Source organism: Malurus melanocephalus, unplaced genomic scaffold, assembly GCF_030028575.1.
Source record: "Malurus melanocephalus ecotype Western Australia unplaced genomic scaffold, MMel_1.1 scaffold_192, whole genome shotgun sequence".
Lineage (NCBI taxonomy): Eukaryota > Metazoa > Chordata > Aves > Passeriformes > Maluridae > Malurus > Malurus melanocephalus.
Genome location: NW_026623424.1, coordinates 558,606 through 572,955, shown reverse-complemented (window position 1 = coordinate 572,955; position 14,350 = coordinate 558,606). Strand labels below are relative to the sequence as shown.

The following is a 14,350-nucleotide window of genomic DNA, read 5'->3' as shown; positions in this document are numbered from 1 at the left end:
GAAGTGGTGTACAAAATGAGGCAGAAGTGTCAAAACAAATGATGACTAAAACTCATTTAACACCAAGTGTAGCTCAGGAAAACAAATCATATATTAAACTGGAAATGTATTTCGTTTCTAAAGATGGGAAGTTCTTCCATCAAGACCCTCATGTTGCWTAAACAAAATTTAACACAGTACCAACCTATCATTTTATTTAACAGTGAATTTTGACCAAGTGATTGACACAAATGTTCCAAGGTTGAACGCCTCCATCAAATTATTATAATAATTGCACTGAGTTTGGATGGATCTGATGTTATGCTAAATTATGCTGTGTGTGTGTCAACTTTTTATAAATATGAAAGCTACAGTGTGTTTTAAAGCCCTTTTTTTAGGTTGTCAGCTTTAGATCACTAGTGACTTTGTACGTAGGATGGATGAAGTTAATTTAAATCCACCAAACATCAAAATTAAGGATTAAGTCTATGCAACATTCTGCTGGCACAGGGTAAGTTTTGTATTCTTCCTAGTTATAATTAAGATGCTTCAAAGCAAAACTCACCCTCTACCTATCTTCTTAATCAGCTAATCATAAAAGTTAAAATTTAAGCAYTGTCCTTCTRAAACAATWTTTAAAAACYAACAGAACTACAYGTAACTTCATGGTGATTAAGCTTCATTGCCTTTCTGATAGCAAGGGAAAAGGCTGCACTTGAGCTGGTAAGTCACAGCAGATGCAAAACAACCCTTCTTTCAAGTTACCTTTCTTCCTCCAGCAGGAAGTTAATCCATCAAGCTCATACWAGCATGAGGCACAGCTCAAGCTACAGATGTGCCTGATGTAGCAACACCAAGAGCTGAGTGAAGAGCAGAGAAACTCACAGTATGTGTCAAGAACCTCCGGCTAGGACCCTGTATAGCAGAACCTATATACACATACATGTATTTTCATGTRGAAGCCTGAAGGGAAAAAGCCTTATCCAATTGTCCTAAGGGAGAGTTGGGCAAGCTGCTTTTTCTTGTTCCACAGCCAGACAAGCTGGGTGCCATGAAGAGGTGCAACAGCTGTGCAATAGCTAAAAGTGAAAGGCATACTGTAAATGTAGTGTAAAACCTCTTTAGTGAGACTCAAAAGAAAAAAATTCCCTGGTGAAGCATCCAGATATAGAACTGGTGTTTAATTACKCCCAGCCCCTGTCCTGTGCAAGGAGGCTTTTATTTATCCCGTTAGCTCCCACTGTTCCATCTAAACCACATATTTCTGTGGTTAGTTACAGCAGCATGCTCAGCATTTCAGTAGAGTTAGATGAGTAGCAGACACTCAGCCCAAGCCTGGACACTGCACCRTTGCTCAGCTTATAAGGACGTGACCCAAGCAGAAGTCAGTGCCTGCTGAMTTCACACCTCCCTGGAGTGTCCAGCCTGTACAGGAGCCTGCAAACACCACTTCTGTGGAGAAACTGCTCCATTTCTGTTACTTCTTCCTTGCTAAAATAATTCTCTTCCAACGCTGGAGATGCAAGAAAGAGAATTCAACCTGCCTTCGAGGACACGTGAGTTACACACGATTCCTCAAAGGAGTTTCATTTCATTTACATCAATATGAATCTCTTTYAGTCAAATAGGAATAAAAAAGTAGTCACCCCTGGAATTTCAGAGTTTCCAGTTCAACAGAATGTATATATGTAAATTGTTACTGTAGGTAACAATTAMACAGGTGAAATCTGCAACCAGAGGTACAAATGTAAGCCATGAAGCTGCTCTATATGTAGAGTATATTCCTTATACTCTACATTCCTAAAATGCTTGATTTATATTGCTTTCCTCCCCCCACCATAAATTCACTGGCACAGGTTCAGTCTCTTAAATACAGCTTACCTGAGTAAGTCTTCAAGATTCCTCAACAGCTGGGACTTGAAAGGGAAAATAACTCCACCGGGACAAGGAGCAGTATTAATAGCAGTGGCTGCTTCATCTATCCAAGACATCCCAGCATATTCCAGCTCTGCTTAACAGCTTCTACACAGAGTCTGACAGCACATGTGGTATTGTACATGCTTTATTAAAATGGTACTCRTATTTACAATATCTGCAGAAACAATCCCTCCCAAGTCTTGCATTCAGACAGACACACACACAGACACACGCGCGCAACGCCCCTTCACTCTATGGGGGTGTGAAGGCTATGCTCCCAAAAGTTAGGCAGCTTCTGGAAGAGGAGGAAGGGAGACTTTTTTGTGTGTTTGTAATTCATTAAAAAGAAGCATGGGAGTATGCATTTGGCCATCACAATGCTAATTTAAGTATATGTAGTATTAACATATGGCAGTAACACTGAGTACTCCTCTTTTACATTCTATACACAGAATGACATCAAGGTTTTCCAGTCAACAGAACATTCCAATTCAGTCTCACTGCTGCTCGTAGTGACTATGAAACCGCAATTTGGGGGCTGTCCCTTAAAACAATTCAAGTCTAAGTAAGCGAAATAAGGCACAATTAATATTCCATTTGATTTAGAGGATGGGAAAAAGGGGGAGAGGCAGGCTTCAGATAATAGTTGTTGCAGAAGAAACATTTTTACCCAATCCTTTTGAGAAAAGGATGAATTTTATCCCCATCCTAATCTACACGGACTTCTCTTAGAGAACTGAAGTATTCTGCCAGGCTACTAACGCCCACMTACAAAACAAAATTGGAAATTCACATTTTAACACCAGTTTCAGTAGTCTAACCTACTGCTGCTGATGTGGATGAGTACATCTCTCTTTAATGCTGAAGGAGAAGACACACACGAAACAAGATTCAAACCTTCCTCTGAGCTTGAAGACTCACATCTTATAGAGAGCTTGTAAGATACACTAGTTGAAGGCTTCAGCTTACTGATAAAAAGGAATAGCATTTTTGCCTTTAAATCCCTGGCCCCTCTTCACTAACGAAGCCTAACCAGACATTACAAATAAACTGCAACAAAAAATTTGGCAGCACAAAGAATGTCTAGTATTCAAATCTTCATTTGTGAGTATATAATTTTCCTTGTACAAAACCTGTTGAATGTTTTTTCGCAGCAGATGAACTGTACCCAAAGATGCAGGACATTCTGTGATGGGGAATAAAGAGGTTGCAGTTCCGAAGGCCCCTGACTTTGGTTGTTTACAAAGTTCATTCCTGTTTAGTGTGATCCTTGGTATCTTCCTCATCTGTGTATTCTGCTGGTTCTTCCCCTGGTTTTAGGAGTCTACCTACGTAGTCATATTTTTCTGAAAAAGATTTATGATTCCATTACAATTAAACACAGCTGCATTTGCTTGCTAGCCATACTACTGCAAATTCACTTTTTCTCCTACACACTATGGTTCTAAATCTCAATCACTGAAATWGATGGTAATTTAGCAGCAAGCTCAGCCTCCTAAAGCAATCTTTCTACCATTACTTTCTCTGACTGTACTTTGTTTCCATTCTCCTCCAGCTGATCAGGCAAAATTTATCACCCAAGGCCTAGAAGCTGCTCTTCAATCCTTCAGCATGAAAAATGATTCCCCCTCCCTCCAGAGGCATACTTCCACATTTGTCAGAAATTATTTCAAGACAAACTCATTCAACCCTTTACATTAAAACCACTCTTAGTCCTAAGGACAATTCCATAGCATCCAAAGCCAACAACCTTGAGCTGGAGTTCCACCAGCTAAGCTGATGAGATTTGAGAGTGAAATGCTGTGCTGAAGAGCTGAGAGAAGAGTTTTCTTGTACAAAATGAAAAGTTTAAAAAAGCCGTAGTAAGATATAGCAAAAGCCTCTCTGTGGAAGAAAGGCCTGAAATCCCATGTCTTTTCTTAACAAAGTTACACTGCACACACATTAAGGGGGACCTCACTGCAGTCTACAACTTCTTCATGAGGGGGCAAAGAGGGCCAGACACTTCTCTGCATCGGGGAGGGTTAGGTTGGATATTAGAAAAAGGTTCTTCATCCAGAGGCTGGCTGGGCACTAGAAGAGGCTTCCCAGTGTCACACAGCACAAGCCTGACAKAATTCAAGAAGCATTTGAACAGTACTGTCGGGCACATTGGTGGGATTCTTGGGGATGGTTCTGTGCAGGGCTGAGTTGAAATGGATGATCTTTGGGGGTCCCTTCTGACTCAGCACAGTCTGTGATAATATTACTGTCAACATCTCTTTAACAGCTTCCCCAAGCTCAAATCAGTCATTTTTATTAAAAGCATTTCCTTAGGCTGATAATTTGAGAATTTACCTTTAAATTGCATTTCCCACTCTCTTACACTTTCCATCTGTACAGCATTTAAGTCCGATAGGTCATCATATTCATCTCTGAGTGCATCTTTATCTAGACAGAAAGTTGCTAGTCCCCTGGAGGCATCTCTGCCAGCAAATATTCCATATGGACCCTCTGAAAACAAAAAGACAAAATTGATACCTTCACGTCTTTGTTTATTGTGAGCAAATCTCAGTTCTTTACGCAGTCTGCCAAAGCCAAACATTAAACTTCTGCAGTGATGGGAACAGCAGCAGTTTCAATGCCATGGCTGTTTGACATTCAACAGCACTGCAATTCAATCTTTAATATCACTAGGAGATAAAGTCTGCTGAGAGAAGCAGAACCAGGAAAATAGCTTTGAAGGGGTATCTGGAAAAATCCCTGTCAGTTGATGCAAGCCAGTTGATGCAAATTCCAACGAGACCAGAGGCTGGAATTCAAAAGAAATATACTTCTATTAAGCAACACATTGAATATTTACAAGTCGGGCAGGAACAGAAGCAAATTGCATTGACATCTTAATCAGAAATCCATTATTATAAATAAATAAAACTTTTTAAAGAGRACTAATTAATGATTTCACTTCACTTACAGAATCACAACTTTTTGAATCTTTTGTGACATTTCTTACTTCTGAGGAAATCACCTCTCTTATTTTGGGCAGCAGATCTCCCATACCCTTAGCCTGTAATGCTCTTGAAAAAGCACAAATTGTCACGTTAAGAATATAAAGCAACTGCTTCCTCTGTGCTTTTTGGCCAATGCAAWGCAGCACAAATATCCCAATAAAATTTTGAGCAATGACTGTGAAATAAATATTATTACCAAGAGAAATGGATGATTTGCAAACCAACAATTTGCAGAATAAAGTTGGTAACTGGCTTTCCCAAATTTTACTTAACTGAAAAAACTCCAAGCACGTTGTTATCTTAGATTTTCTTGACCTAAAACCAAATACCTTAAATTCAGATCAATTAAAAAAAACCAAACCAATACAAAAAAACCCACTTTAAATTTTTCTGCATTAACTGCAGCAGCCTAGCACCACAGAGATACCCAAGGCCTGCTACAGAGTGGTCCCTGCTTGATGGTAAACAGGCCAGAACCCTTCTCTGGCTTACCTCTCAACAGTGGCCGTCAGCCTGAAGAAAAGGCAGCACCCATGGGCAAGAATGAACACAAGCAAGTGGCAACACACTGTCCTTCACCCCCTCTATTGCCTGCTGGAGCAGCTCAGAGCTCTTCTGCACCAGGACGAGCCATGGGGAATCATTCCGAAAGGCTGGTTCCTCCCAGGCCGCTGGTCCAGCCACCACACCTATCTGCTCTTGCCGGGCATTGACTCCAGGGTTGAGACAGAGCTGAACGCGGCAGCAACAATTCCTGAAGCGGGGAACCCGAGTACCCTAAGGATTAGAAGAAACTACGTCCTCACCAGAACTGCTGTCGTCTTTCCAGCCCAGAGTGCTGGGCATTGTAAGCYGCTTACAGTCAAACCTGAGAACAGAAGGTTGTCCTGTGTGCCAAAGACAATTCCCTTGTCTCTCTGGAAATAAACCAATTGATTTCAAAGCACAGTTTCACAAGAAGGAGATRTCAGAAAATTAACTATGAGCTGGAAGTTTGCACTGTACCAGTCTGAACATAATAATGAACAGCATCTCTGTGCCCATTCTTTCAGGTATTTAGCTCCAGGAGCAGCGTTCACAAGAACTGCCTCAGGGATCAGGGACTACAGTTACAGTACTTCAGAGAAACAAAGTCAAGAGGGCTATCTTTCCTATTTTCACTCTGAATTAAGTAATTTTCTGAAAAACAGGATTTAGAGATAAAATCAATCCTATACCAATGCACTCTGCGTGCTCAGTCACTTTCACAGAACAGGGTAAGAGGCAGTGCTGAGCATCATCTGCAACACAACACAGAGTTTTTCAAACAAAAAGTCTTGCTTCATTCAAAACAGCAATCATTCAAGTGATCTTCTTTTTGATGTTCTGAATGAAAACCATGGGAGCTRTAAACAGCTCTTACAAACACCACAAGTAGTAAATCCTAAAAAGCAATTATAAATTGTTCCTTAATGATCCCACCAACAGTATTCTGTCCCCAGTTTTTCCTTTCTCTRAAGTGTTTTGAGCAAATATGTCCATAAATCCTACTATCTGCACAAGGTATTTTTCAAACTCGGGCTAATCAGAAAGTAGCACCCCGCTCCCCTTCCCTTCCACCCTACATTTAGGGATCTATGGAGTTTCACAGCACCTGCTGAGATGTCACCTCTTGGTCCACCAGCTTGATTCCAATTACTTATATTAAAAAGAGATGACATCGTATTTATCAGTATCAAGCACTGAACACTCTTAAATCTCAATAGTACACTTAATTAAAAGCCTGAAAGCTTTTAGACTGTATCAGCTTGCATTAAGATTAATGCATGCAAAATTTCTGCAAGTATCTTGTAATCTCAGATGCTATTACACCACTCTCTTTTTTCTTTTCTAAAACTGATTTTGAATGTTAACATTCCAGAATGTTTATTATAAAAGTAGTCAGAAGTCACAGAGGAATCATCAAGCCAGGTCCAAGCASTCAGTGGAATGCTAACTTGTAAAAACCAACCTTTGGACTCAGTAGACAGCACTTTAAATTCCAGCTCTGCAAACCTAACTTAGAAATGTGTCTTATTCTTTAATCCTACACTAAAAAGYAAATATTGAATTGTGATTATTATTAAATGGTGCAAGCTTGGCTTCACCCTAGTTGCTAAAGCAGAAGTTCAGAAATCCCAGTATGTGCCATCTACTTCAAGATTTAAAGCTTCCATTCAGGTGCTTCTACATCGAGTTTAAACACAATATTTTATATTAATACAAAACATAGAGGTTTCAGGTTCTGCTCTAAGCCCATGTCTGTTRTTCACTTTTATATAAAATACTGGTGCAACAGTCTTAAAATGTATTTTGCACAACAGATTTCACTGCACTTGGAGAAGTGTCCAGGAAAATATGAGCACACGAAAACCCCTTCAGGAACAGGATTCTGACAGACATTAGTGCAATCCTACACACACTCACTCCCATGGAGTTCTTTCATGGCCTGATGCAATTTTAGTCTGCAAGCCCTACCCACGGTCCTTCTTTCCTTTCCTTTTGTCTGCCCACTTATTTAGCCTGGCTCCTGCTGTAAATAATTGACTGCAGCATGACATGAAAGACATGCTGAAGAGAGGGTTTGTAACACAGGTATGTAACCCAAAACAAGTTTCTGACACCGTATCACAAAATTTCAGTGTTTTTTTTTTTTTTTTTTTTTGCTGTATCCCCAAATTTGTTATATCACAGTCAAATATGTCTTTAAAAAATTCTTCTCCCATTCCTATTTGGCACACCACAACAACAGGAGTCAGGAAAGTGTCAAAACCAATTAAAACACATCTGCTACATGTTACTTGGCTATATGGAGGTACAGGTCTTCCATAAAGGAAAACTGTTCCTTGAAAAACGTTTTTCATCCCATTATGGCTTTCACATATTAAAGCACTCTGTTTTAGAGCCTTTGTTTACTTTAGCCCCAGACCAGTTGTCAAGCCCACATATTTGCCTGCCTATCTGCACATCTAACCTCCACTGCATTTCCCCTGTATAAAGTCCTCATCCACCTCACAACTCCACCTTGTATAAAGTACACCCTTCCCTAAGCTACAACACATGCAAAAYGTTGCTACCCACCACCTGCAGCTTGTCTTCCATGCAGAGTACATACAGTTAAGAATCTAGCAGCCTTGAGGAATCTGACATCCTATTCCAGCCTGATATTTGTCTTTATTCACAATAAACTGGGTAGAGAATTCATAAAGTCAAAGTCTCTCCAGACAATAAAAATCCACTTGGGATTTATGCATCTCCCAGCCCTGTTTTGAATCTCTAATGAAAATTTAATTTCTCCTATGCAGAAAAGGAAAAGGCTATTCAATCTAAAGCACCATATAAAAAATTCTGAACCATGAAGTTTTTGTTTGGAAGCACTGTTTCTAGTCACTTCCTCCAAAACAGGCTAAACTGGATTTTGGAACAGCACATTTCAATTTTCAGCCACTGTGGCCAACAGTTCCCCCAGCAAAACCTATGCTGGCATCCAACTTCAAGGGTATATCTCTGGCTGCCAAAGAGGCTCCCTGACCCTTTCAGCTCAGCAGCAGCTTTGTGGAACATCCCAGACTGTTACTCCAACACCAGCAAYGAAGGTGAACGTTGCACACTGACCTTTGGATTGCTCCAAGGGGCAGCACGAAGAATACACTACATGTGGACTTTATAGCTAATGAAGTGATARGTAAGCTAAGAATTGTATCCATTTTCACAGGGTCCATGTGATTTTTCTAAAGAAACTGCACAGGTCAACAACAAGGTTCAGTTTTAAACCAGCAGCTTTGGTTTCTTCAATGAGTCARAAARCACTTCAAAGCAATCACYAAATATTCATCTGTGGGCTCCATAMAGCTAYTGGAAAYAGACCCCAGTCTTGCCTGAAGCTCAAATACTCATGGACAACACTTGTTAATTTGCAGACAAGGATTAGTCTCTCCTTTAATGTGAGTTAAAAGAACAAGGGAGACAGGCCACAAAATTATTAACAATTGCATTACTCTGTAAGTTTGCCAACCTTTTCCACTCCAAATCAAAGTGAAAACTCCACTATTTCAAATTTTCTATCTGAATCCTGACATGTATTTGCTCAGTGTAGCATCTTTCATGAGAGAATAAAGAAGTTGAAAGTTAGACTAAGCCATGTGGAGATGCAGCTTGAAAGCAGGTGGCTTCTAATAACATTTATCACTGGGAATTCAAGGTGACATAATTTTAACTTTACTGCTCCAGATTTACATGAAAGGAAAGATGTGGGTCAATTTTAAGTTACAACTTGCATGGAAAGTATGTGTTCTTAGGAGACCAATCCAAATGCTAAAATGGGAATTCTACAGATGGGAWGTCTACATGCTAAGATGGGAACTGCTTAGAAACAGGGGTCTAAACCTGACTCCTCAGGCACAAGGCCAGAGAGCCTCACTCTCTCTTTTGCTTACTTGCTTTTTAACTCTGTGAAAAAAAARRAAAARAAGAAAAGTGCAAGAATCAATGACCCAATTTCAACTAAAGGGGCAGACAACAAGCACTGCTGAGAGCCTGTAGTCCAGCAGTCAGGTTTCTGGAAGATAATTCCATTCCTCAGAAGGGCCTAGATTCCCCATCTTGGTTCCACTGACCACTAGTTTATTTCACAATAAGACAAGCAATGCTGACCAGGTTTTTTTGTTCAGCGAGTGCGATGCTGCTGTGTACTGGACTTTACATCAACGTGTCACTACCAATGATGTCACTATCATATCTAATATATCCTGCTTTGAGCACAACTGCTTCATCAGGCCCCTCAAATATCAGGTGACTCAATGATCTCAGAGGTTTTTTCCAGCCTAACCAATTCTGTGACTGGAATATGACTGGTTTAAATAGGAACTAGCAATTTACACAGACCTCTTATCAAATACACAGTCGTTCAAGTTTTAAGGAATGTACTGAGGTTATGAAAAAAGGAAAAAGAAATTTAAGAAAAGACAGTGAGTTGACAGACACACAAAGCAGAAGCAGAGGAGGGATAGAATGCTGATCTTCCTGCACAAAACCACTTTACTGCTCTCCATGAACATTGCCYRGAGGCTCAGAACAACCTCCATGCTGGTAGCAAAGGCACTACCCCCTTTAACCAAAAGCATGGAAAYTATCTCTCACCAATATGCAGGTATACACCTTTTAGTTTTGCTGCTCCTGGCTGGAACTCCACCTCTTTATCCAGAAATACCACTTCTCTGAAAAGCTGAATCCCAGGGMGAGAAACACTTCCACTATATAGACACCAAATTGCTGACAAACATCAGAACCACAGAGAAGACTTTACACACTTTACAGAAGGCATTTCTTTTCCCCAGTCTTATCCTCTGTACTTATCAGTAACCCCTCAGCCTGTTGTATTCTTGAGATAAGGCCACCCTTAACAGTATTCTCCAAATACAACATAGGTGGTGCCCCTCCTGCAACATTTCACTCCAACCATATTCTTGGAAAGGATGTATAGAAAAGCAACATTGCCATGTGGTCAACAGGGACACAGTGAGATGTACAGCACMCAATTCTGAAGGAAGTCTAACAACATCAGATTATTTTTATATAAATTATCAGAAAAAATGTCAGCTGTTTACTGCAATGAAATAAAGGCAGTTTTCCTTTCACAAGAAATGAACTATGATGGAATTTTTTTGTAGAAGGAACTACCACTATCTAATCTATTCCTCTTGGCAAACTTGGAAGATCAGAAATCTTCATGGCATCTTGGAAGACAAGCATGGGATGAGAAATGAGYTGAYGGTGACAACATACTGCAACGAAGGAAAGTCAGCAAATTGATTTTTTTAAGATCATGAAACATTAAGAACCAAGAAGTGACGTGAACAGTTGCATACTCAGGGTTGCACACAATCTTGCTTTGTCATGCTCAAAGATGCCTATTTTCATAAATGCACAAGTATTTGCTAAGTTAATAAAAACCTGTTTACAGCACTACCTTAGCATGCCAGTGCAAATGCTAAATATTAAGATTTGCTGACATCAAGTCCTTTAACTCTTACAATGCTCTTCCTTTGACAAATATACAATCAGAAATCTTGATACAAACCAACAAAACTGAATGCTACAATAAATGAAAAGTTAAAACTGTCTCATTATAAGATAAAAAACCAACAAAGCACACACAAAAGGTATTAATGATTAGACCCTAAGTCATGAGATGTGATTACAGATGGGATATTGTCCCAATAGAGGTTCTCCAACAGTCTGGTTATGTGTTATTTCTCATAGTGAACCACTAATTGTTTACTTTATTTCTTTTGAGTTTGTGGATGATAAAGCTAAAGGCAATTAATTAGAGTTAATAATCAGTCAAAGCATTCTAGGTCACTTACTCATCTGGGCACAAGAAGAAGTGGCATTTGACACACCTAAGTGAAGTCTTGAAACAAAGGTGTATTTGCAGGATAGAGCAGCATTTTGGAAAATAACTTGGCAAGTAAAGTTTTAAATTAAGAGTTCAATATAAGCAAAGTGGTTTTTGGAGGCACAGATTGCTATTTGTGCAGTGTAACCTTTCTTTGCTCTCAGCTTAAATACATTAAGACATACCAAAGACTAACCGGATACCAATTGGATAAACGGTGGAGGGCTTAAAGAAGACTACATGAGAAAAACAAAAAAAAATGGGAAATATTTGGATTAAATGTTCAAGAAAATGTAATTTTCAGTCACRGCTGTTTGAAAGGATGGCTTCAACAGTCTATCAATATTTAAAAATACCTTAACTGTATGTATRTAAAGGGATCTTCAATGAAATGGACCAAAGTATAGCTGGATTCACTGGATAAAAACTTAAAACCAGGAGAGCCTGGAATAAAATCAGAAGTTTGCTGGAAACTTTAATGGAATCTCAATTGTTGGACACAAATCTGGACTAGCTGACAATTTTGTGCATTTTACACTTCCTGCTCTAAGCAGAAAAATAAGGAACACCTTGGCATCCAAACTACACGGAAAGAGAAAAACCTGACCTTACTATCAAGATGTGAGAAGCCACGAGACAGCCACGTTATTCAACATTAACCCAGCACTCCAGACATGCTGAAGATGGACAGCGACCCTTCAGCCACTGCTTTCTGCTGCCTTCAAAGCTGAAGCACTCTTTCTTCACATCAGTACCTCAACAAACTATTAAAGGCTCCCAGACAGTGCCTGAAATATCAGCAAAGCCAGTGTCCTCAGCTCCTTCTTCTGTTAAAATTCAGCCATGCTTTGCACTTCCCTTGCCACACTCCAGCTATRAGACATAAAATCACCATGAGAACTGCTGTGGACATCTGGCTACTCTGSCTGAAGCCTTTCTGAAAAGCTCTCWATCAGCTGTAGGAGACTCTTTCACCTAAACCCTTCTCAGGTCTGTAAAGCCTKCAAACTACCTACTAGTATTTTTCTTTTCAGCCACAAAACACTTGCAAGAAAAAAACTCCCTGATTATGCATCCAAAGAGAGAAACCACGTCAGCATGATCCAAAAATCAACAYGTTTGGCAGAGAACAGAGCTGATGATGCACTGGTTGAGCTTTATATGCAACAGTCCAAGTTACAGATCTGATAGACAAAAACSATGTCACTTCTGTCGGAAAAAGGCAATCTTTCACTACAGGGACAAAAAAAAATAAAAAAGCCTCTTTGTCCCTCTCCACAAAAGGCTAGAAGCACTGCTTTTAAGGAAACCAGCTGCTACGAGTTATCAAAAAGCAGATTGATGTCCTAGAACATTAAGTTTTAGCTTCCTCACAATAACAGGCCTCCAAAMGTTGACAGTGTGAACCACTGATGGTATCTACAGTGGAGGGCCTAACATTTRACTGAAGTTTGATACACAAAAGAGAGAAAGTGAACATTTAGGATCATGGTTCAGTATCATTTCATGGAGTACTCTGTCAGCTTACTGGTGTTTTAAATCTCATGCAGAATGTGTATTACCTGCATTTTAYGTCAGCACACAGGTCTCAGTTTAAAAACCCCTAAATAAGAGAAACAAAAGAACTGGCCTGATTAAGTGTCACGAAAGCTGCAGCTCACCAGGCTGCATTTTCTCTGCTTTACTAGTTAATAAACAGCATAAAGCATGGCAAGGTACTTCAGATTCCATCGTGAACCTTTACAGTACCCAGCCAAAAAAAAGCATTTTCATTCAATTACAGCAGTTTCAATTTCTGCAACTGGTATTTTAAACTTTGAGTGTAACGAGTTACAAAATTCTAGCCCAGTTCAATCACACAGCTGCTTGTCCTTTCCCCCCCAGGAACCATAGACCTGTAACATGCCAGCTCTGTATTTTTCTTTTTGTAACCTCAATAATTAAATAATAATGATTACTTAACTTGAACTATATCCTGGAGGAGTGGGAGGTATCCTCTCTCCCCTCCACCCCTCTCACAAGGAAGACTGCCATGCCTACTATGAAAACTCCTGCATAGTTTGATTAGATCAGGTTTTCCAAACCACCATTGTTTAAAGAAGAAAATTATCAGCAGTCATAACCTTCATTTCCTTTGGCATCAGACGTGAACTCAGTGCTCACCAGTAAGTTTACCCACCTCGTTATTAACACTGTTTATCATGAGAAAATAGGCTGCAGTTTCACAATGTACAAGATGAATACAAATTATTTTTCTGAACCTTTGAAATACACATTTCCTCTCCGAAGAGGAATGTTGTCTGTCTTTCTGTCTGAGAGACTGGCTTGATACCTGCACTGTTCCCAACATTAGCAACATACTAGTCCCAGAGCTCTGCTTGCCTGTCTCTATCCCGACCAAAACCCATACTCAATATGGCATTTACACCTAAACAAATAACCAGCTGGTTGGTTTCCTCTCCTGAGCCGTAAGCGCTAGAACGAAGAAAGCACTGCTCAGCTGCACTTGGGAAACCTACTAAAAGAGACAGAAGGAAAAAAAAAATAGAATTAACCATGGCACATCCAAATCAAGGCATCGGGAGCAATGACGGGTGCCTGAGGAGAACTCAGCCCCGCTGTGCACCACCAATGTAACACCGCCGGTGGGTCCCAGGCCGGGACTCCCCCCATCCCCCCGCYGTCTCACCGGGCCCGTAGAACTTGCTGCCTTTGGTCACGTCGAAGACTTTGCCGTTGACAGCCAAAAGGATGCGAGGGTTGCGAGCGCCGTCGAACTCGCGCAGCTGCTCCAGGGAGAAATCCCGGCGCTTCATGCGCGGCAGCGCGGCGGCCTCGCCCTGCTGGGCCGCGCCCCCCGGCCCATTCCGCCTTCCCCAGCGCAGGTACAGCCGGTAGGCCGCCAGCAGCGCCAGCGCCAGCAGCCCCAGGCCTAGCAGGATCTCGCCGCCCGCCACGGCCGCGCCGCCCGCCCGGCCGCCCTCAGTCCTGAGCCTCCCCTGCCCATCGTCCGCCATCGCTGCCCGGACAGCGCGCGCCCGCCCGGGAC

General features: G+C 40.8%; 1 protein-coding gene across 1 annotated transcript; it reads right to left on the bottom strand.

Annotated features, from left to right (window-relative positions):
* Positions 1–2,006: 2,006 nt before the first annotated feature.
* PGRMC2 (progesterone receptor membrane component 2) lies at positions 2,007–14,344 on the bottom strand. Its single transcript, XM_057373299.1, has 3 exons — positions 13,991–14,344; positions 4,234–4,389; positions 2,007–3,242 (listed from the first exon to the last, which is right to left on the bottom strand). The coding sequence occupies exons 1-3, from the start codon at positions 14,316–14,318 to the stop codon at positions 3,145–3,147; spliced, it is 582 nt and encodes a 193-aa protein (XP_057229282.1). The 5' UTR covers positions 14,319–14,344; the 3' UTR covers positions 2,007–3,144.
* Positions 14,345–14,350: the final 6 nt, after the last annotated feature.